The sequence below is a fragment of the Gobius niger genome, assembly GCF_951799975.1.
Source record: "Gobius niger genome assembly, chromosome: 7".
Taxonomy (NCBI): domain Eukaryota; kingdom Metazoa; phylum Chordata; class Actinopteri; order Gobiiformes; family Gobiidae; genus Gobius; species Gobius niger.
Window position 1 is genome coordinate 18,551,219 of NC_136858.1, and position 21,618 is coordinate 18,572,836.

General features: G+C 39.8%; 3 protein-coding genes across 5 annotated transcripts; 2 read left to right on the forward strand and 1 right to left on the reverse strand.

Moving 5' to 3' along the window:
* The first annotated feature begins 263 nt into the window (after window positions 1–263).
* On the forward strand, window positions 264–6,544 carry rnf166 (ring finger protein 166). 2 transcript variants are annotated; one of them, XM_079560505.1, is made up of 6 exons: window positions 264–766; window positions 1,728–1,884; window positions 3,334–3,446; window positions 4,591–4,705; window positions 4,866–4,973; window positions 5,061–6,542. In XM_079560505.1, the coding sequence occupies exons 1-6, from the start codon at window positions 567–569 to the stop codon at window positions 5,124–5,126; spliced, it is 759 nt and encodes a 252-aa protein (XP_079416631.1). In that variant the 5' UTR covers window positions 264–566; the 3' UTR covers window positions 5,127–6,542. The 2 variants fall into 2 exon arrangements, with proteins under 2 accessions (XP_079416631.1, XP_079416632.1); XM_079560506.1 differs by having other exon boundaries at window positions 575–766; window positions 1,706–1,884; window positions 5,061–6,544.
* Window positions 6,545–7,449: 905 nt separating this feature from the next.
* On the forward strand, window positions 7,450–16,648 carry nt5c2a (5'-nucleotidase, cytosolic IIa). Of its 2 annotated transcripts, XM_079560480.1 has the most exons (19): window positions 7,450–7,603; window positions 8,435–8,551; window positions 9,170–9,202; window positions 9,430–9,503; window positions 10,808–10,925; window positions 10,997–11,092; window positions 11,298–11,389; window positions 12,620–12,677; window positions 12,886–12,979; window positions 13,054–13,107; window positions 13,295–13,378; window positions 13,456–13,497; window positions 13,885–13,992; window positions 14,070–14,136; window positions 14,800–14,970; window positions 15,265–15,316; window positions 15,454–15,514; window positions 15,887–16,063; window positions 16,155–16,647. In XM_079560480.1, the coding sequence occupies exons 2-19, from the start codon at window positions 8,451–8,453 to the stop codon at window positions 16,377–16,379; spliced, it is 1,707 nt and encodes a 568-aa protein (XP_079416606.1). In that variant the 5' UTR covers window positions 7,450–7,603; window positions 8,435–8,450; the 3' UTR covers window positions 16,380–16,647. The 2 variants fall into 2 exon arrangements, with proteins under 2 accessions (XP_079416606.1, XP_079416607.1); XM_079560481.1 differs by lacking the exon at window positions 9,170–9,202 and having other exon boundaries at window positions 16,155–16,648.
* An 896-nt stretch (window positions 16,649–17,544) lies between these two features.
* Window positions 17,545–21,552, reverse strand: borcs7 (BLOC-1 related complex subunit 7). Its single transcript, XM_079560513.1, has 5 exons — window positions 21,379–21,552; window positions 18,652–18,714; window positions 18,331–18,374; window positions 18,226–18,246; window positions 17,545–18,154 (listed from the first exon to the last, which is right to left on the reverse strand). Exons 1-5 carry the CDS (start codon window positions 21,508–21,510, stop codon window positions 18,103–18,105), a joined length of 312 nt encoding a protein of 103 aa, XP_079416639.1. The 5' UTR covers window positions 21,511–21,552; the 3' UTR covers window positions 17,545–18,102.
* Window positions 21,553–21,618: the final 66 nt, after the last annotated feature.

A 21,618-nucleotide genomic window follows, 5' to 3' on the forward strand; every position in this document is an offset into this window, starting at 1 on the left:
TCCCCCATTAAGTATATTATTATACTAGTGTTTTACAGACACAGAGTGTCATTAAAACTACGACAGGGAAATGGGAAAAAATAGCTATTTTAATTCCAATTTTTTAAGATAATCAGTTTGAAGTATTTCTCGTTCAGTGCACCAAAAATGTTGTTGCGAATGGATTTCTGGGATTGTAGTTTTCAAACGTCGAATATCGTCTATATCTTATATACGAGCGGACTTCAACACCCAGAAAGCAATGCGTGCAGATGTGTTTCTTCCGCTCGTCGTTAGTGGTACCCCGCTGATATAACATGTACCTGGATACAGGAAAACATATGCGGCACGTTCATCCATTTGATTTATAATTGAGACAGAGATTTATTTGCCGAGCGCATTTACACGGACACTACCGCTGCGCAGCTTGGTGTTTACTTCTCCTCGCGTCTTTGTTAGCAAACGCCAAGTGATGCTGTGGCTTTCGGAGAGTCTTCAAAGCATCCACAGTGTTAGTTTGACTGCTGTCACAGTGGCAGCCACTTAGCCGAAAGAAGAGTGATCTCGTTTTGCTCAACAGTAGCTTCATGATGGCGATGTTTCGGAGCTTTGTTTCCGCCAGCAGCCAGCTCCGTCGGCCACAGCAGTCTCAGCCCGGACCAGGACCCGGGCCGGCTCCTTGCTCTGGGTCAGTGGTTCCTTCCGAGAACATTGAGAGCCAGTTTTCCTGTCCCATCTGTCTCGAAGTCTACCACAAGCCGGTCAGCATCGCCAGCTGTGCACACACGTACGTATCTTCTGTTGTTGACATCTCATTTTGTTTACGCCAGGATCTCGTTCTTGTGTTTACGTGACAATTTTGGATGACATTACTGTCCCTCGGCCCCCCCCCCCCCCCCCTTTTTTTTTTCTTCATTTTGTCACTTAAAAGTCCAAAGATCTGAAGAAAAACAACATGGTTAAAAACAACAACATTGTATTCACCTTATTCCGCCCCGCCCACTTTTGCCACTTTTTGCCTTGTCTCGGCACTTCCGTTGTACAGACACTTCCGGTCGAGCGTGAAGCCCGTTCATTTAAACGGAGAACGAGGGAAAATATTCTCCGCTCAAATCTGATGTTTAGTAGATTGATTTGTGTAAAATGGCCAATGTTCAACAACCAACATGTCAACACTGTACCGTTTCTCTGCGCGGCCGAAAAACGGCTTTGTTTTCGTGTAGTAACTGATTTTAACTGGACTTCTCCAGTCCCATGTTAACAGATGGGAAGTTTCGGAATATTGTGATATGGGATGTGATGTCATATCGCTAAGGATTATGGGATTAGCAGCAATTGTAAACCAATGGAGATTTTAAAAGTTAAAATACTGGAGTTATTATTCACATTAAAACACTTGGACACCACAGTGTGTTAGATGTATTTATCAGCAGTAACTCAGCGGCTAACTGAGTTGTTCCACTGCTTTTTTCTCCGCTTTTTATACTGTTTTTAGCTTATGTTAGTCAATGGAAATGTATGCTAACAGCTGCAAAGATGGCGGATCTCCATGGTACCTGTGGAATTTCCCGAACTCTTAATTGACTCCCACTCTTCACAGCTTCTTGCTCAGTCAGACCTTTTTGGTTGCGTTACTCTCTTACATTTGGGTGGTGATTGTGAAACAAAGATTAAGCAATTGATATATTGTTTGTTTGTTTGTTTGTTTGTTTTCCCCTGAACACAGTTACTGATAATGTTTTGTGCAGTTTCTGTGGTGAGTGCCTCCAGCCCTGCCTCCAGGTTACCTCTCCCCTCTGCCCTCTCTGCCGCATCCCATTTGACCCCAAGAAGGTTGAGCGTTCTTCAGTTGTGGAGAAACAGCTGTCAACTTTGAAAGCCCCATGTCGTGGCTGCCGTAAGAAGGTACTTGCCATGCAATGACACCAAGTAAATGCCATTTCAACAATTAAGTAGTTTGCGTTAGGGATGTCCCGATCAGGTTTTTTTGCCCCCGAGTCCAAGTCATTTGATTTTGAGAATTGCCCGAACCCGAGTCCCAATCCGATACCTAATACATTATTTTAAAAATTAAGAAAAAAAAAAATATTATTCAACTTGTTTTCATTCATGGTTTTGGATATAGAGAGTAACTCGACTAAGTCTGTTTTTTCTCAAGTAAGCAAGTCTTTTAGTCTATTAGTCTTTACAGTGTAATATAGTTTTACACAGAGGGTGATCTAAAATCCCATTCGTTATTAAATGTGTTTGTTGATTGGCAATGAAAACAAAACTTGGGCAATACATTTTTTATGCAGTGTAATGTAAAAAACTGTCTGGCAGCACAGAAAAAAAAAACAGCAGTAATGTGGCCAAACAGTTAAATAACACAATATATTTGGCCAAAAGCTAAATGTGCCATGTTAACTTGATTACAGTCTCTTTAATAAGTAGATATAGGGTGACCACATTTCCCAGCCTGAAAACCGGGACAGGGTCGAGGACCGAGCTGTGCACGCGCGCCGTTCACCGTGGCTTGAGCGCGGGTCACCTACTGTGGGCGTGTACAGGGTGCGTGTGTTTTACTAAAGGCGTAAGACAACCAGGAGTGACAGCAAGTGCTTCTTCCTCAGTTCACCTCCTGAACGTAGCGCGGGGATAAGCGAAGAGAGGAGGCAGTGGTTATCAGGTTATAGAGACGAAGTTTCCCCTCGTCTTTCAGCGTTTGCGCACGTATGAGCGCAACGGGCCGCGCTCTCGTCTTTGTCCACGGACTTTTAAACATCTCCGCAGAAATGCGAGGAGGGTTTCTCTGCTCAGTGCGGGTCTGAGTAGGCATGGTTTAATCACATGTAGCGGGGTAATAGCGATAAAAACAGCTGTTTGCTACTTCTTACCGCTCTCTCCCCGTCCTGTCTTCCCGTCCGTTCTGACTCCTCTCTCCTCGCTTAGCCTACAGTAAACTCTGCACGGGTTTTCGGAGATGTTGTTATTGTTCTCCTGCGCTGGCACTTGTGTGGATTTGTGGATTTCTCAGACAAAGGGGGGACACGGACTGAGCGATGGTGCGAGTGGTTTGACGCAGCAGGTGGAGTGAGTAACAGAGGTGCTGGGCCAGGGGGAGAGGACAGAAAGTGGTTTGCGGTAGCTCGAAATCTGATCAAAAGTAACGAGAATGGACATGCATAAATATCCGAGTCCTGATCGGGAGGTGTTGTCCGATTCTGATCGAGTCCGTAACCACGTGATCGGGCCCGATTTCCGATCACGTGATCGGATTGGGACATCCCTAGTTTGCGTGTCTCTAATTTTGGAGATGAACTGTTGGAACTAGTTTTCACCTGTAACATTTTGGTTTACTTAACTTCACTTTAGGTGGCGCTGGTCAAAATGAAGTCCCATATTGCATCGTGTACTAAAGTTCAAGAACAGATTGCTAACTGTCCGAAGTTTGTTCCTGTTCTTCCCACATCACAACCCATACCAAGGTAAGCAGACACAAACCACCCTAGATGTTTGAACACTAGTTGATGGTTCTTTGAGTCCTTAGCTGCAAGACCCATGCCATAATCATTTGGGTAGAGACCAGATACTACAGAGATTTTTCAGCTTGTCCAGGATTGGTTTCTCTGTGGAGCTGCGAGCATGCTCATGTGGAATAGGCAGAGTCAGCACTACACTCACTGGCTACAATCACGGCCAACAACGCCACAGAGGCACTTCATGAAATATCAATAAGCATCATTAAAGTCATGACAAGTATATCTTCCAGCTCCATGAACTGTACAAGTCTGAACCAAGCAGCATACAAAGATGAACAGCCCAATGAGAAAGAAGTATGTCTCGTTGTCTCAACAACCTTTCATTCAAGTTAAATGTAACACTCGGGATATTGTATGATGGAGAAATAAGACAATTTCATATTGTAACAGTTTATGCAAAAGTGTACCCATTGTGTGTGTGTCACAATCATTTTCTTCTGGATGCAGTGAAATCCACGAACTCTGTCACGTAATATAAAACTGCGCCTTGAGATCAGTAGGATGAAAGACCTCATTCACTCTGGGACATCAGCAGTTTGTCTGCAGCCATCAAAGACCTGCTTGCTAACTGCTTAACCAAAAAGGGGGCATCTGCACTTGGCCTCCTGAGAGCGTGCCAGTTGGTGTTGCAAACTTTAACTCTAAATATACTTTGCAATGCTTTGCCTATTTTAAGATTTACACATTTACAGAGTTTACTTAAAAAAGAAAAATGAGAGGATATTGTTAAGTTATGTCTTTTTCTACAGCGCACGTGTGCGAGGTTCTCCAAGTACTGCATTATTACACTGGTACTGGCGGTTCAAATGTAAACTGCAGTCTCTTTGAAACGAATGGCAGTAAATAAAGTTCTAAACCAAGTCTGACCATCAACAGTCAGACCTGTTTGCAAATATCTCACACACAATATGAAATGCACAAAACGTTTTAGTTTATGTGCACACACAAGTGTACAAGAGTCAGTGACATAACTGTTGGACAGACAATACATTTTACGTGTCCTGTAAACGTAGACGCATTTTAATAGTTATGTTGTGACAATGTAATTTATATCTTAAATTCTGAATATTTGTTCATCTGTGCTTTGCAGCAATATTCCAAACCGCTCTACATTTGTTTGTCCATTCTGTGGAATCAGAAACTTGGATCAGCAAGAATTGGTAAAGCACTGCATGGAGAACCATCGAAATGACCCCAACAAAGTGGTACGAACTGTTTCTAATAAATCTGAAATAATCCTATGATTTATTTCTTTGTGAAATGATCTCACCATCTATGCTGTGTTTTGCACTTGTGGTTCTGCAGTGTCTGCAGTGTCTTTTGTCACAGGGATGACATTTATTTATTATTTAATATTGTGTACAGGTGTGTCCTGTGTGCTCTGCCATGCCATGGGGAGATCCCACCTACAAAAGCTCCAACTTCCTCCAGCATCTGCTTCACAGACACAAGTTCTCCTATGACACTTTTGTTGTAAGTGCAGTATTGCCTCAGACAGTTGTAGTGTATGTGTAAATGTACAATCCCGAGCCTCACGAGTGTGTTTTTGTAATTGTACAGGACTATAGCATTGATGAGGAGTCGGCTCTGCAGGCAGCTCTGGCCTTGTCCCTTGCTGAAAATTGACACTGTCCTCATCAGTTTCTGACATGACGATTGGACGTTTTTTGCAGTTGTGTCAGCTTGGATTCTATCATTCGCCATTTGTCCTCTTCACTGCCTGAAGATCTAGGTCATATCATTATACTGTATGTCTGAAGTCTCCTACAGCATGCAAAATAACCCTGAGCTGAGCTCATATAAGGGCACACACTCTAATGAGTATTCATCAGTTTGAGTAAAAAGCCATTGGAAAAGATGCAAAGACAAACTAGTTATCACTGAGTGCATCTCACTGGAAAATGTAAAGAAATTAAGTAAATATGCAACATGAATACATGCAGTACTCCCATGAAATGCTAAGAAGTGCTTACTTGAGGGTTGGTCTTTGGCAATACGAGTTACCCTAATAGCAGCAAGCATGTCAGTGGTCATCATGGTGTCCTTGCCCACAGCTGAAGCAAGTGGGCTGAACTCTCCACAGTCATGTCCAAATATAAGAATGCAAATAATCTCATCCACATATCCATCAAACTGTATGTAAACGCAATAACATGCATTGCCAAGCCACTCTTCACTAAACACACCTTTTTCCTGTGAATATTTGCACTTTTTATAATGGACTCACATAAGTGTTCATCTTTCACTTATCAGTGTATCCATTTCTTAAAAGTATTTTTATGATACATCCATTCAGTAATATCAGTGCAAGATATATCTATTTTTTGAAAAATATTACTTTTCACACCACTGGAGGTGGTACCTTGTATTTGCAACTTTCTGGGGACATTGCATTTCTTTCTAAACTTGGAATGCCATAACGCATCATGCGCAAGCAGACTGACCTGACGTACGTGTTGGAAAAGAGTGTTTCGTGTAACCGGTTTTGCACCTGAGAAAGGAAGGAAGTGTCGGTTGCACTTTTATAATTTGTTGATTTTTACTATAGTATTTTTGATTGATTTCAAAGTTTAAGGAAAAGTTGTTATGTATATGGGCACTAATACAGTATTTGTCATCTAGTTTGTTAAACACAAATGTTTTTTATATGGAATGTACTATTTGTGCCATCCCAGTTCAGTACATGTGTAGGACAAAGCAGAGGTTTTGCCCAGGACCCTTTCTGTCTGGCCTGTGTATTTATTATACTATATGTTCATGTTTCACTTACAAAGGTTCTCATTCATAAAATTCCCACTTTTGCATTTCATGTACCAGATTTAATTTATACTATGTGTGAAAACTTTTGTAGTTATTCAGTATTGCAAATGTTTGTGCAATTTGACCCCCTCCCCCACCGCCACCACAACAAAATGGGACCTGCTGCGAACGTTCAAAGCTATTTGGATTGAGCTGATAACGTGTAATGATGTTGCACAGGGAGTTCCTTTAGTTTGTTGTATTAAAAACTTTAGCACAACATTTTCATTTTCCCTATGTTAACTGCTAACAAGTTGAACCTTTAAAAAAAATAACTTAAAAAAAAACACTGTGCTATTCTCTGGTGTATTTGTAATCTGCTTTGTAGTGAACACAAATGGATGGTGAACTGATATCAGCTTTTTACTTGTTAAAGTCAACTACCATTTCATTTAATTTCAATAGGTATATCACGTCATATAATCAGTTATAGGCCTATAATAGTTTTCGTAAATGCTTTTAACCTATTTACCATTTAGCCTGGGCGATGGGTGATGCCTTCTTACGGCCTACATGCTGTTCATTATGTTATTGAAACATCAAAGTAGACATTTAGATCGGCGCTGTCCTTCCACTGCCCTGTCTTTTACATTTACGATCAGCAGGGTTTTCCGTTTTACACAAATTAAGAGGTAGCTCAGGATTTCGTAAAGGACAGGCACTGCAACGTGTGTGACTCCTGCCCACTGATCCTGATTCCTGCCCCGGAGGAAACGAAAGGGAGCTTTCATCTTGAGCTAAAGGCTAGTGGTAAATGATAATATAACATGTATACAACTCAATTAACTTTAATCTACTTACAGGCCGACACAAAAACTAAAACTTTTCTCTTTTCTAGTTTTAATGTTTATTTTGTGTTAGCCGTTAGCCTCAAGACAAAAACATCCACCGTTATGAACAGGTTTTCTCCAGTGAAGTTGTTCTATTTCACATCAAGTTTTTATTTTTAACCTGCTCCATTCACATCCTAACTTTTATTCACTGTCCTTCTCAAAATCTGCTGTCTCTACATTGGTGTTAGACATTTCTACGTGTTGGACACCTGTTCGTGAATGTAAAAGTCCTGCCGGAAACACGTGGGGGATTGGATTGTTTATGATGCTGTTTTACTCCAGCTCTAAAGGTGGCGCTAAAGCGTTTATCCTTTTGCAAATGCAAAATCAGCAGGTAATCGGAGCCCTCAGATTGTCAACAAGAGCAAAATTAGCAAGACATTCTTACACTTCTCTACTTTGTGGTGTCTCAGTAAAACAGCGCACACAGGAGGAAGATTAGCACGTCTTTTTCGACGCGATAATATCACTGTGAGTTGAATTCTTGTAATATTATAAACACATGACGACTCGTGACTGGCCCCAGTGAAGTGACAGCTGACAACAGATGTGAGACATGCCATGAAATCAGCTCAGCACTGAAGTAATCTTTAGCCGACCGAGTAGACTAAAGAAGAGGTTTATGTTATGGTGAACTGCATAATTTGGAATTGAATAGGAAACATTATTGTGTTATGCTCACTCTGTGGTCGAATTGCCTCACTAACCTCTAACCTGGCTTTCTTTACTAAACATCAGAGAGCTACTCATAATTAAAGTTGACTACACCGATCTCCATGTTTATTTAGCTAAAGATTTGCAGATTGTTTGGAAAATATAGTCATAACTCAATGGTGCACAAAGAGAATCCGAATCTATAATGGGACTTCATGAGGTCTATGAGGTGTTTTGTCAGGGCAGTAATCAAATCTGTCGGTATGGCTTTATTTTACACTACCTTGATGCATTGTACCCAACTAAATTAAGTACAATGTAATGTGCTATGTAATAATCTGTAATAACTTCTACCTATGCACTACATACACAAGGGGGTTAGGGCTTAATGTTAGGGTTAGAGTTATGTCTTATTACATTATGTACCTACAAACTACACATACTTATAATAATAATATTCCATTGTGTATCTAACCCATAGGTACAAGTTCTTACAGAGCACATTACATTGGACTAAATTTAGTTAACAGTACAATGTACTGTTAGCTAGAGATTTCCTTGGAAATCCCTGGTGCATACAATGTAGGCTGTGTCTTGCGTTTCCCAAAAGCTTGCTCCCTGTTTCACATTCCTCCATTTATTTTCTAGAAGAGACCATTTAAAAATGACTACATCATGGAGCGATCGCTTACAAAACTACGCTGACCTGCCCGCTAACATGGATGGAGTGGCTCTGAAGAAATACAGGCGTGAGGTCCACCACAGGTCTGTGCCACATATCACTATCTGTGTCATTCCATATGATTCAGTCTAGAACTGCCAGTCATTATATTACCCTAACTTTAAACAGTAGAGACGTAATAGAGACATAAAGTCCTAGCCTCACATTTGATAAGGAACTTGCCATCAAACTTCAGTTCATACTTCCCCAATTCGTTTCCTTCTTTAAGATGTATTTATCTATATCACATCCTCTGCTGCCTCTGCTGCCCGGGATACCTTGTAGTTTAATAGTATTATTTATTTATTTATTTATTTATTGATAGATAGATAGATAGATAGATAGATAGATAGATAGATAGATAGATAGATAGATAGATAGATAGATAGATAGATAGATAGATAGATAGATAGATAGATAGATAGATAGACAGACAGACAGACAGACAGACAGACAGACAGACAGACAGACAGACATGAAACGGGAAATGTGTTGCAACAGGAAATCATACGAACTTATTACCACAGGTGACAATGTGTTGGGATTCACTGCATTGGTACTACTAACAACGTGCCCTGAAAAGTTTTATTCTGATAATCCCAATTTTGCTGAAATATTATCTGCGTGGTGAAGTAAACAACTGTGTATTCTGTGTCAAAAAGCTTTCCAAGGGAACTGGCTCATCCAGCCATGAGGTACAATAGCTTCTTCTTGTTTATTCATTGCAGCTCATTGTATTTGAACGCTGACCTCGACTCCTGAACGTGTAGTGGATGCTTCTTTGCCCTCCATTCATTTGTTGTCCTTTTATGATCCCTAAAATTGATATGGTTGGGATGTTATATGACATTTCATTTAAATATAATATTTTACCCTTAGTTTAGATTTTGCTTTCTGTAACATTTTTTGTGGTCTTTTGTAGAGTGTTTGTGAACAGAAGTTTGGCTATGGAGAAGATCAAGTGTTTTGGCTTTGACATGGACTACACTCTGGCAGGTGCGGCCATTGTCCATCAGCCCACCACTGTCACACATGTAATACATTATACTCATATTATACATTGTTAATCTTAGTAGTAGTTGTAAGGGCGGTTAGCACTACTGCCACACAGAGACAGCAAGAAGGTCCTGGGTTCAATTCCCGGGCCAGACAGGGCCTTTCTGTGTGGAGTTTGGATGTCCTCCCCGTGTCTACTTAGATTTCCTCCGGGTGCTACAGTTTCATCTATCACAAAAAATATGCACAATGGGGCCAGGATACCCCTGGAAAAGAGATTCATAATCTCAGTTGGACTTTCCAGGTTAAGTTAAGGTCAAATAAATAAAAATTGCCGGGGCCTATAAGCCTTCACCCACTCATACATAGATCTGTAAAAGATGCTAAGGCGACTTTTACTTGCCCCTACCTGTGGAGACGTGCTCCAGGGTTGGCATCAAAGTTAACTTTAAAAAGTTCTAGATGGGGACATTCATGGCTAATCAAGGCATTTTTGACAAAAATGTGCTTGACCTTATCAGGCTTGATTCTTGTCGATATAACCAATATATCGACAAGAATCAAGTGTGTGAGTGTGTGATTTGATTTGTAGTTTCTGAAAGTGTCAGTGTCAGGCAAAAAATATAGGTTTTTCAAAATGTTTAAGTTTTAAAGCTCTAACTACACAATTATTCGCTCAAAATAAATGAAATATTCAGGGCTTCGTCCTCTACTGGAGTACTGTAAGTGTAAAAACGACATGGAGTCGAGAACACCACAACGCGCAGGAGATATTTCACTTTTTAAGCTATTTTACCTGAAACTCGTTCCACAACAATAGAGTTCAGGACTGTGCATCATGGGATTCGCAGCAATAATAAACTACTGGAGATTTTAAAAGATAAAATACTGTGGTTTGTGGGTGTTAGCAAACATTTTCCATGGACTAACATTAGCTAACAGACTGTAGTGTCCAAGTTCTGAACGTGAACAATAACTCCAGTATTTTACCTTTTTAAATCTCTATTGGTTTATTTATTGCTGCAAATCCCATCAATTGTCTATCATTACTATGAAAACAGCTGCATTGGAGCGATAACGTGATGTAACTGTTGCCGGACTAACTGAAATAATGCATGCCAGTAAACATTACAATTCTCACTGGCCATAGTGTAGAATATCTGAATTGGTCCAGTAAATGTGGCATTGGATGTTGAGTCAGTCGTTTTTCTTCAATTTGAGAGGACAAAACCTCTCTTGATAAACAAAACCAGCAGAAATCAGTGATGCAATGTCTTGTATGTATGTCTTCTATTTGTGTGCAGTGTACAAGTCCCCTGAGTACGAGTCACTGGGGTTTGACCTGACAGTGGAGCGCCTTGTGTCCATTGGTTATCCACAGGAATTACTCAACTTTGTTTATGACCCCGCGTTTCCAACCAGGTCAGAATGGACAGTGACTGTTAAGCTTAATATTGACAACTTTTTTTTTAATGGTCTCCTTTCTGCTACAGGGGCCTGATTTTTGACACTTTGTATGGAAACCTGCTCAAAGTGGATGCTTATGGGAACATTCTTGTTTGTGTACATGGATTCAACTTTATAAGGGGGTAAGTGCTGCATTTTTCCCAGAGGACCACGTTACACTATATATTTCACTGTATCTTCCACCTTTTTCATCCTCAGGCTATTTGGACAGATCTAAAACACAAAATCATAGCAAATTGGTGTTTTTCCTCAATGGTCTTTCATACAATATAGGACCACGTTGTACCATTGTGCTCAAAGGTCCGTTGTTCACTGTGTTTCTTGCAGACCAGAAACCAGGGAGATTTATCCAAATAAGTTCATACAGCGTGGAGACACAGACCGCTTCTACATCCTCAACACACTGTTCAACCTTCCCGGTGAGTAAGCGTAAACTCACATCGTTATACTGTCTTATATATATTTACTTAGTTTTAGGGCTGTGCAGCTAATGCAAATGTTTCAATAACACAATATCAACCGCAGCCAATCTCAGTTATTGTGTTTGTTTGTTTGTTTGTTTGTTAGTGTTAAATGGTATTGAAGGGGAAAGCATTATTGTTTTAAGTTTAGGTCTACTTAAAAGGTCTGTCTAGGCCAGGGGTGTCCAAACTTTTTTCATGGGGGGCCGCATATTGAAGTGTACATGGGGTGAAGGGCCGTAGATCAGTAGTTAGTGCCACAAAACCTTCGACTAGCAGAGGTTTAAATTGTGCCCCATACGTCTATTTAAGCTTAAAACCTTCATGCCAGCTCTGTCTCACAATAAAATGTTAGTTGTTAGGTTAGAATTGTATAGAATTATTACATTTCAAATAAAAAGGTCCATCTCTGGTGAAGTGTACCGATACAGCAAGAGGCCGAGGGCCACCATAAATTGGTCTGAGGGCCGCATTTGGCCCCCGGGCCGCACTTTGGACACCCCTGGTCTAGGCTATGTTCATAGACCATTAGTAAAGGGTTATTTATTTATTTTTAAAGCAGTAATAAGTAACTTGTTTACCTTAATAAATACTTTTCATAGTCCTTAATGGGATGATTGGGGGTGTCGTTCATCTTCCCATGGCCAGAAAACCACAATTGCAACTTCCCTGCCTCCGGGTAGGAGGCCTCAATACAGACAAGTGGAAATACGAAGAAGAAGCTAACAGGCTAACGGGCAAAGCTAACTGTGGGCTAGCGACAGTTAAACATTATTTACAGCCAAGTTTGAGTGAAAAAAATGTGTGTGTTGTGTTATTGGATGAACAATATTCCTCTCTCCCTTTGTCTTTTCTGTCAGCAAAGTATTTACTCTCACGGACAATTAATGAAACTTAATGAAAATTAAAAAACGCAACATGCTACGATACCTGCAGTGGCGCTTATGGCCTCTAGGGGCAAGAGTTACTTAGTACTGCTTTAATGTGAAAAAAAAAAAGAATCTAATAAAAATTCATGGATTTTCATAGTAAGGAAAAAGTTATTGCCCCTTCCTATATATAGACATTGTTTGCCTTCATTGTTTTTGTGTGAATATCCCAGTACTGTTGTTGTTGTTGTTGTTGTTGTTGTTGTTGTTGTTGTGTATTTTGATCGCATATCCACACTTATCTCATCTCTTTCTGCAGAAACCTACCTCTTCGCATGTTTAGTCGACTTCTTTAGCAACTGCTCCAGATATACCAGGTGTGAGCGCACACACTCGCATGCAAAACAACACACGTGAAACTTATTGCTGACCTTAAACTATGATAATAGGCCACCAAGGTTTCTACAGGCCACCAAGGTTTCTACACTTTTGTTCTCAAGTTTGATTTTATGTTAACAGACACCACAGCATTGTGAACACTGTGTCAGTACTGATCTTTTAAGCATTAACCTCCCCCTTTTTCAGCTGCGAAACTGGCTTCAAAGATGGAGACCTTTTCATGTCTTACAAGAGCATGTTTCAAGATGTACGAGATGCAGTGGACTGGATTCATTTCAAGGTAACCGCTTTCTCAAGGTTTCCCTGATTCACAGTTCACACTGACTCATTTGATACGGGCATGTTTTGTCGCAGGGATCATTAAAGGAGAAGACAGTTGAAAATTTGGAGAAGTATGTTGTCAAAGATGTAAGTGCATATCGGCATACACAATATTAAATACACAGAAACACCCTTATCTCATAAAAACAAGAATTTGAGAAACATGGAGGCTTCTTTCTGTAAAAAACAACACATTGTTTATCATTATGTCATTACTGTATGTTTTTTATTGTATTTTATTGTCTTGTGTAATGTTTGCTGTTTTTTCTACCAGCCAAAGCTTCCTCTTCTCCTGAGTCGCATGAATGAAGTTGCCAAAGTATTTATGGCCACCAACAGTGATTACAAATATACACAGGTGGAATTTTCAACTATGCGGTTTACAAGTGTTTCCTTTATATGTTATCTTTGATTATGTTGTTTGTTTTTTTACAGAAAATTATGACATACCTTTTTGACCTTCCTCATGGACCAAAGGTTTGTCTGATTTGAGGGGCTTGCTAATGATAAAACACATAAACTAATGGTCATATGAAATATAGTTTTGGAAAAACTTCAAGAAACAAAAAAACTCAACAGGCGCAGCATCAATGTAATTAATGTACAAGCCTGACTATTTGCATAATTTATATTGAGAAATATACAGGAAGCGGTGGCACAGAAGGATATGCAATCAGAGGTTGCAGTTTTGGATCTTGTCATACTTTACTCTGTACTTCTCAGTATGTTTGAACACGGAAGAACATAAAAAAGGGAGCCGTTTTTATAGATTAAAAAAACCTATTCTTTTCACATACATTGCCACATCATTATACAAATGTTTCTTCCACATTATATAATAACGTAGAAACTTATTTGTCTCAGCCAGGGACACCCCACAGGCATTGGCAATCCTATTTTGACCTGATCCTGGTGGATGCTCGCAAACCCCTGTTTTTTGGAGAGGGAACTGTCCTGCGCCAAGTGGACACAGTGAGTGGCTCAAAACCACCATCATTTCCACAGATGAAGACATTGCGCTTTATATATTTTTTGTTTTAAATGTAAAGACTTCAGGTCGTCTGAAGATCGGAACATACACTGGACCACTGCAGCACGGCATTGTTTACTCTGGAGGTACATTCTTCAGTACATCTTTAGCTTTAGCTTAGTCCGCTCCATCCACTCCATCAGCTTTGACTCACACCTGCACCAGAGATTACTTACTTTATACTCAAGTAAGAGTAACGTTAATTAATTTTACCCAAGTGGAAGTTAAAAAGTTGTAAAAGTTTGATTCATGTTTCAATAGTGACATAAATTATGAGAAACAAAACAATAAATAATGAAAGATTTTAATATTTTCAAAGAAAATACCATAAAAATATATAAAAAGAAATTATGAAGAGTCAATTAAACAATTAACAAAATACATATATTTTACGGGTCAAAATGCCGGTTTGTCACTTAAAAATTTACTCACAGTGGCATGAGCTCTGTTTTTTTACTCAAGTAGCAGATGCTTAATTTTAACATTACTGAAATAGAAGTGATTAAAAATACTGTATGAAAACACTTTAAAAAGTGACTTAAGTACACGAGTAAATGTAATTGAGTACTACCTGCATCTGCTTATGGCTGACCTGTAAAACCTTTTGTTATCTTATTTATGTTCTTTTGTAATAACAATTAACAAACCATTTCTTGGTAGAAGACCTAAAGATCCCATCTCAGCTATAAAATGACGAGCATTGCTTAAACATTGCTTTACTTTGATGCTGAATGATTTCGTCTTCCCAGGTTCTTCAGATATTGTGTGTGACCTACTGGGAGCCAAGGGAAAAGACATAATATATATTGGAGACCACATTTTTGGTGATATCCTCAAATCCAAGAAGCGTCAGGGCTGGAGGACATTTCTGGTCATTCCAGAGCTTGCCCAGGAGCTTCATGTGTGGACCGACAAAAGCTGTGAGTCAAAGACCCACTTAAAGGTGCCCTGTGCAACTTTTTATGTAAAAAGAAAAAAGTTAATATTAGTGTGTATTTGACCTTTCAGTGACCTAATGGCTGTGTGGGTCGTCCGCTCTCGATTAGCATTGTAATTAGCATTACTATGCTAATCACCCAAGCAGCCGCTGGATCACTGAAAGGTCAAATACGCACTAATATTAACTTTTTTATATATATAAAAAGTTGCATAGTGCACCTTTAACTCCTTGTCCGTGCATAATGCACTGTGTGATGCAAGTTTCTGTTTTTCAGCTATATTTGAAGAGCTTCAGTCTCTGGACTGTTTCCTCGCTGAGCTTTACAAGTGAGGTTCTAATATTCCAGTTTATCTTAGACAATTTTATTGTAGAAGAGATCTCTCCTACAAAAAGAGACATTGACAGGTGTGCAGTTCTTTGGCGATGTGATGTAGAATTATAAGCTCACTATGTTGTTTGATAGACATTTGGACAGCAGCAGTAATGAACGACCAGACATCAGCTCTCTTCAGAGACGCATCAAGGTACCAAATCTTCACATTAGTGACTTAACTTTATACAGCAATGTATGATTGATTATCTAATAAATTGCCAATCTATTCAAATGCAGAGAGAGAAACCCCAGCTGTTCAAAAGATTCACTAATGAATGTAGTGTGTGTGAGTGAAAGGTTGGTGGTGGTGGGAGGGGCTGATAGCACAGATTGGTTGCCTCGCTTCCATCAGTCTACCCCAGGGCAGCTGTGGCTAGTAATAGTAGCTTACCACCACCAAGTATGGAGTGAATGAATAATGCAATGTAAAGCGTTTTAGAGTGTCCAGAAAAGTGCTGTATAAAACCAATGCAAACATAAATTGTTCATTGTTGAGAAACCTTTTCCTGTGTCTCTTGTCCAGAAAGTGACCCATGACATGGACATGTGTTACGGGATGATGGGCAGTCTTTTTCGCAGTGGATCAAGGCAGACCCTATTTGCGTCTCAGGTTATGCGTTACGCTGATCTTTATGCTGCCTCCTTTATTAATCTGCTGTACTACCCCTTCAGCTACCTGTTCAGAGCAGCACATGTATTGGTGAGCCACACTCACTCTGTAACTATAACGTGTCGCTTAAAACATCACATTTACTCTAATATTTAAACTACACATGTGAATGTTTTCCCAGATGCCTCACGAGTCAACAGTGGAGCATACTCACATCAGCATCATGGACACTGAGTCGCCCCTGGCAACAAGGAACCGCCATGACCTGGACCTAAGGGAGGAGTGCAAACGGCACCAGCTGACCCGCTCCATCAGCGAGATCCAGCCACCGCACTTCTTCCCCACGGCGCCTCAGGAGATCACACACTGCCATGACGAGGACGATGATGAGGAGGAAGAGGAGTAGAAGTCTTTACCACTGTATAACTGCCACCAGTAAAAGCCACACATTCATGTAGGCTCTTCTATTGTGCATCATTTCCTGTACAGTTTTACATACAGCTTTAATGTGTCATATTCACTGTATTTCCAACACGCACATCTTCAAAAGAACCCTCACACTTTTCTTTAATCCGTTTCTGTGTAAGTGTAGGAATAGATCTTAAATTAATGTAAACATTAATTTTAAAGATATTTTTTACTCTTTTGATATGGTCCTCCCTTAACACAGACCGTAATGGGATAACAAAATATTATACTGTTTTTCTGTTTTGTTACTTTACTACCTGTGCTCAGCTTGAAGCCGTCCAATTACTGTTACTGTAAAAAAAAAAAAAAAAAAAGGTCTTAAAAAGGGGCAATTTATCATTGACTGTATCATTGTTAAACAATTTGAAGTGATGCCTGCTCCAGTCATTTCAGTCTCACATCGAACTAAGGTCTACAGATTGTGCCACTGATTTATTTTATTATGTGCAATTACTTTAGCTTTACGCGGTTACTGAAAGAATGTAGCTTGGGGCATGGTGATCCCAGTCCTTAGCTGTTGAGATGCTGCTGTTACTTTAAGACTGTTTCAGTGTTGAAGAAGCACAATGTTCCTATAAAGCACATGTGCGTTTCTGTTGAAATGTTCAATCTGACTGAAATTATGAAAATAAACCATCTAAATTGAAAAACTTAGTTGCAATGTTTTGTAGTTTTTCTGAAGAATCTCCTTGCAATAGGCCAGGATGAATGATGTGTGTGAGTGAATGTATGGTGGTGGTCAGAGGGTCCGTTGGCGCAGACGTCTGTGGTTGCGAAAGCGCTTCTGACAGTCTCCCCAAGGGGAAACTGAAGCTACAAACGTAGTTTACCACCATTGAGAATGGAGTGAATGTTCAATTGTCTCATGTAAAGGGCTTTGTGACCATGTCTGTGAAAGGCGCTATATAAATAAACATCTTCTTCTTCTTCTTCCTTGCTCTTCTTTCCGTGTGTGCACAAGCTAACAAGCTCTCAAGGCCAACACAAACTTCCTTAGCTCTTCCTTTGATCTGTTGTGATTGATTTCTTTTGTTCATAGTTACAAAAGTACAAGAAAAGTAACAGACAGGAAACATTATGCTTTTTTTTTTTACAAGAACATGAACAATTGCACATTAACATCATGTCTCCGTTTTCCATTTTTTATTAATAAAACATCTACATAAAAAAAAAAGCTAATTGACACTTCCACTGCGATCTTGCTTAGACATAAAGTAGATCCAGTCCGTCCCTGGATAGTATCCCAAGACCTTGGCTTCTTGATAAACGCACAGTGATTTAATAAGAACATTATTTTGACTCAAGGATAATGGGATGATGAGAGTCTGAGTGGAAATTCTCAGTCTGTTGAAACAGTCACATAAAACACGTGCGGAGGCTGCTCACGGCACAAAGCAGGATTTCAAGGACACGCTGGAGGTCAGGCAGCTGCCAGGCCTTCAGATAACTGCAGATAACTCTTTCACTTCAAGCTCTTGTTTACTGTGGCGACGCTTTTGTGATTTCATTTGAACCAAAACACTAACCTGCTCCAGACAAACAACTTTAAACTTTACAAAACAGGAGATAATTGGTCAAATGTTTATAGACATTAACATCAAGTCGGTTATGACCCAATTCAGTACGACTCCGATTTGCTTTATGATCCTCGATGCTGTGACTCACTTCAACAGGTGTCGGAGTTGGTCCTGCAGGTTTTTGGAGTGCTCCACACTTTAAAGACATACATTTGTTAGTGCTTTATGTTGGGTAATTTAACATAATTTTGTGGCGTACAGACTTACTTTTTTTGAATAGCCTCTTGTCTACGTGACAGAAACAAAGGGGTTTGTATTTTGGGGGGGAAAAAATTGAACCGTTCAGCATTGAGATGACTGAAGAATACTTACTGGTATTGGAGATGTGTAGTGATGATTGACATTTTTCTTAAGCTCTAGAAACAGAATGAGATATGATCAAGATATATTTGTGCTTCATGTGCTCTACAGTGTAATGAACAATACTGTGCACTTTGGTAATTTAATTTGTAAAGTTGCTCAGTGTTATATTAATACATGGAACTGTTGACATTTTGATTTAAAAATAAGTTAAAAACAAAATATTTTTTGAAAAAATGTGTTATGGGTTTGTAAAACTGGAATGTATGTTAGCTAATGCAAGTATGCAAGATGGGTATTAGACCTATGCTATGCCCTAAAAGTGATACTCACATCCTCAGAGTGCAGAATAGCGTCCTCCTGAATCACCATATTTCTTGCTGCCTGTCCCAGAAGCTACAAAGACAACATCTGCAATCAATACATTACAAGACAACATCTGCAATCAATATATAACTTAATGTGACAGAAGTGGAATCCATACATTTTATTTGTAAGGTGAGAGAATGCCATTATTCTTCTTTTTTTTTGTTTTTTTTAGCATGTCCAAAATATGTTGCTGTTGACATTTTATGTCTTCTTTGGACTGAAATGAAATTCATGAAATCTATTCACACACAAATAATTAAATTATTAATGCTAACATAAAGAAATACCTTTCTTTTGACTGGAAAATAACTGTATTGGTTATATTATTATATTTGGCTGCTGTGGAGGGGGTGAGCTGTAATTTCCTGGGCGTGTAAACATTACAGATAACCAAAATCACTACCACTGGCCAAGAAAGGACATCAGTGCCTCTACTTTGTCTGCAAACTGAGAAGAGCGAGGGTCTCCATCACGAGCACCTTCTATGGAGGGATTAAAAGAGCAAGGCATCATAAGTGCCTGCTTCTCCTCCATTCAGAAATGTACTCAAGCTGTCTCATCTGCAAAGCATTTCAAGTGATCCCAGGGCCCACGCACCCCTCACACAGTCTCTTCAGTGTGAGCAGTGGTTAGCGCTCATGCTTCACAGCCAGAAGGTTCCGGGTTTGATTCCTACCTGGACGGGGCCTTTATGAGTGGAGTTTGCATGTTCTCCCCGTGTCTGCGTAGGTTTCCTCCGGGTACTCCGGTTTCCCCTACCACTAAAACCATGTGTAATAGGTTCTTTATGGGGCCAGGACTCCTATGTGAAAGAGATTCTTAATCTCGGTGGGACTTTCCTGGTTAATTAAAGGTCAAATACATAGAAATTAAAAAAATATTGTGTGTTTTTTTTGTTATGTTTTGTGGCTTCCTCTTTCATTGTTTGTTATAAAAAAAAATAATCAGGTATAGGGCCTTTTAAGTGCATATGACACATTAGACACAATTTTTGCTACAAAATCACAACAACTCCGCCCAAGAAGTGACTTCCTGTTTCGATCCAGCACACACAGATTAAAGCACCATCTTATTCATTAGTTCAGCAGTCAATCAACATCAACTTTCTTTCTGCCTAACTATTAACAGACAAAACACTTAAAATGTGTGTATTTAATTATTTTCTTGTAATGTTGCAAGCACTTGCTGAACTAATCAATGAGACGAGCTGTGTGCTTTCATTTTGGTGTGCAAAAGACCAGTTTTCTTTAGTTTGCCCATTTTTTATGATGTTTATGGTTTCACTTCCTTATTGGACAACTACAGATTGCGACATTAAGGCAAACCATTTTAAACTGTTGCCGTGCTGACCATGTTAAGTCAATGGAAAATGAGTCAAACTGCTCTGGAACTGTAGCTGCGTCCGAAACCAGTAAATTGGTAAGAGGAAACCGGATGTGCGTCAGCGTCCGCCATGATAAGAAGCGTCCGAATGGGCTGTCAGTTAGGAAGTAGTTAGGGAAAGAGGCCTCAATGCTAACTATCTTAGCCACTTTAGCATAGTGACCTCTGGTGGTCCCTTACCGGCGATTAGGAGCTATGTGCCATCCCATAAGCCACTGTGCCAATCCCACCACCACCCTCGGCCCCACCCTCGAGTGATTCATGCGCAACCACTGTTAATTAACAGGTGCACATTTAATAATGAAAAATAAAAAAATAACACTTTACAAAATACAAATTACATGTTGTCGTCACCACAGCTCAGGCACATGTCACTGTGTTAAAGAGCCGCCTCAGCAAATGGCTTAAATGAAGGCAATTTGTGCTTTTGTTTTCATGTAGTAGAAAGCCACATGGCTAATTTGCTGCTGGAGCTTTATGAAACAGCTGTTGAAATAAAATAACACTAAAGGGAAATTTATGGCTCATGTGGATTGTATTTTTCCTTAAATGTCTTTGTTTGGACACTATGTTGTTGTTGTTGTTGTTGTTGTTGTTGTTGTTGTTGTTGTTTGCACTTTTGTCTGGCCTGCACTCCACCAATAACTTTAAAGAAGAAAAGCAGCTGCTGGTGATGTCACGTCCCCTTCCCCTGGGTAAGGACGGTCGAATTGGACAAATGCTGCTGAAGCTCTAGTTCACTAACTGCATAGAGATCTAACAGTTGACCCCATGATGGTTAAGGATTAGCTGCAAGTGTTAAAACTTAGAGGCTATAATTTGATGGTTTCGGACGCATCCTTTACCTTTACCTATGTCACTTATAACATACTCATAAAAATTGTAATAAAAATAACTATTCTGCCCAACATTTCTTCATTAAAATTATTGCTTTCCATAATAATAATGCAAGTGATGAACTGATGTTATCCTTCTCTATCCTCTAAATACATCATATGTTTTAAAAGCATTAAAACTAGTCATATGCACTTTAATTATGCCTATGCTGACTGACATTATTTTTGTTGTGGAGTTTGGGCAAAGTAAATTTAGAGATGGATCAATCAATCCAAATGAATTCTGTCTCCTTCTCTCCTCCTTATCCTATGTGGCTCATGGCATCCCATTCTAGAAACAATACGGAGCAACAATAAAAAAAAAAGAGAAAACGAACAGCAACAAAAAAAGAAAAGGAACCAAATCAGCAGAAATCAGCTAGCAAGCAAAAACTGTGTCCGCGAGCTCCTGGGCCACAGGGGGTGGACTCACCTCCTGACTGCGGGAGCCTTTGAGCACCTGGCGGGTCAGAGCCATCACGTCGCCGCTACACGAGCCCACTTTGTCGGACAAAAGACCTTTGACGGACTGGCCGAACCGCGGCTGGGACTCTACAGACGCCATCAGTGTAAACAGGCACCAAACGAAAACAAACTTCTTACTCGGTTATCCTTTTAGCGTCGACCGAACAGTGTTGGTGCTCCATAGCGCCATCTAGGAAGACCACAGCGT

What these genes read in the sequence shown, in the direction of transcription:
- rnf166 (XM_079560505.1), top strand. Translation starts at nt 567, where the DNA reads ATGATGGCGATGTTTCGGAGCTTTGTTTCCGCCAGCAGCCAGCTCCGT. An exon ending in GAAATGACCCCAACAAAGTG is followed by an intron (nt 4,706 to 4,865) that starts GTACGAACTGTT and finishes TATTGTGTACAG; the next exon opens with GTGTGTCCTGTGTGCTCTGC. An exon ending in TCTCCTATGACACTTTTGTT is followed by an intron (nt 4,974 to 5,060) that starts GTAAGTGCAGTA and finishes GTAATTGTACAG; the next exon opens with GACTATAGCATTGATGAGGA.
- nt5c2a (XM_079560480.1), top strand. Translation starts at nt 8,451, where the DNA reads ATGACTACATCATGGAGCGATCGCTTACAAAACTACGCTGACCTGCCC. An exon ending in CGGCATTGTTTACTCTGGAG is followed by an intron (nt 14,137 to 14,799) that starts GTACATTCTTCA and finishes TCGTCTTCCCAG; the next exon opens with GTTCTTCAGATATTGTGTGT. An exon ending in TGTGTGGACCGACAAAAGCT is followed by an intron (nt 14,971 to 15,264) that starts GTGAGTCAAAGA and finishes TCTGTTTTTCAG; the next exon opens with CTATATTTGAAGAGCTTCAG.
- borcs7 (XM_079560513.1), bottom strand. Translation starts at nt 21,510, where the DNA reads ATGGCGTCTGTAGAGTCCCAGCCGCGGTTCGGCCAGTCCGTCAAAGGT. An exon ending in CTATTCTGCACTCTGAGGAT is followed by an intron (nt 18,375 to 18,651) that starts GTGAGTATCACT and finishes TTCTGTTTCTAG; the next exon opens with AGCTTAAGAAAAATGTCAAT. An exon ending in ACTACACATCTCCAATACCA is followed by an intron (nt 18,247 to 18,330) that starts GTAAGTATTCTT and finishes TCTGTCACGTAG; the next exon opens with ACAAGAGGCTATTCAAAAAA.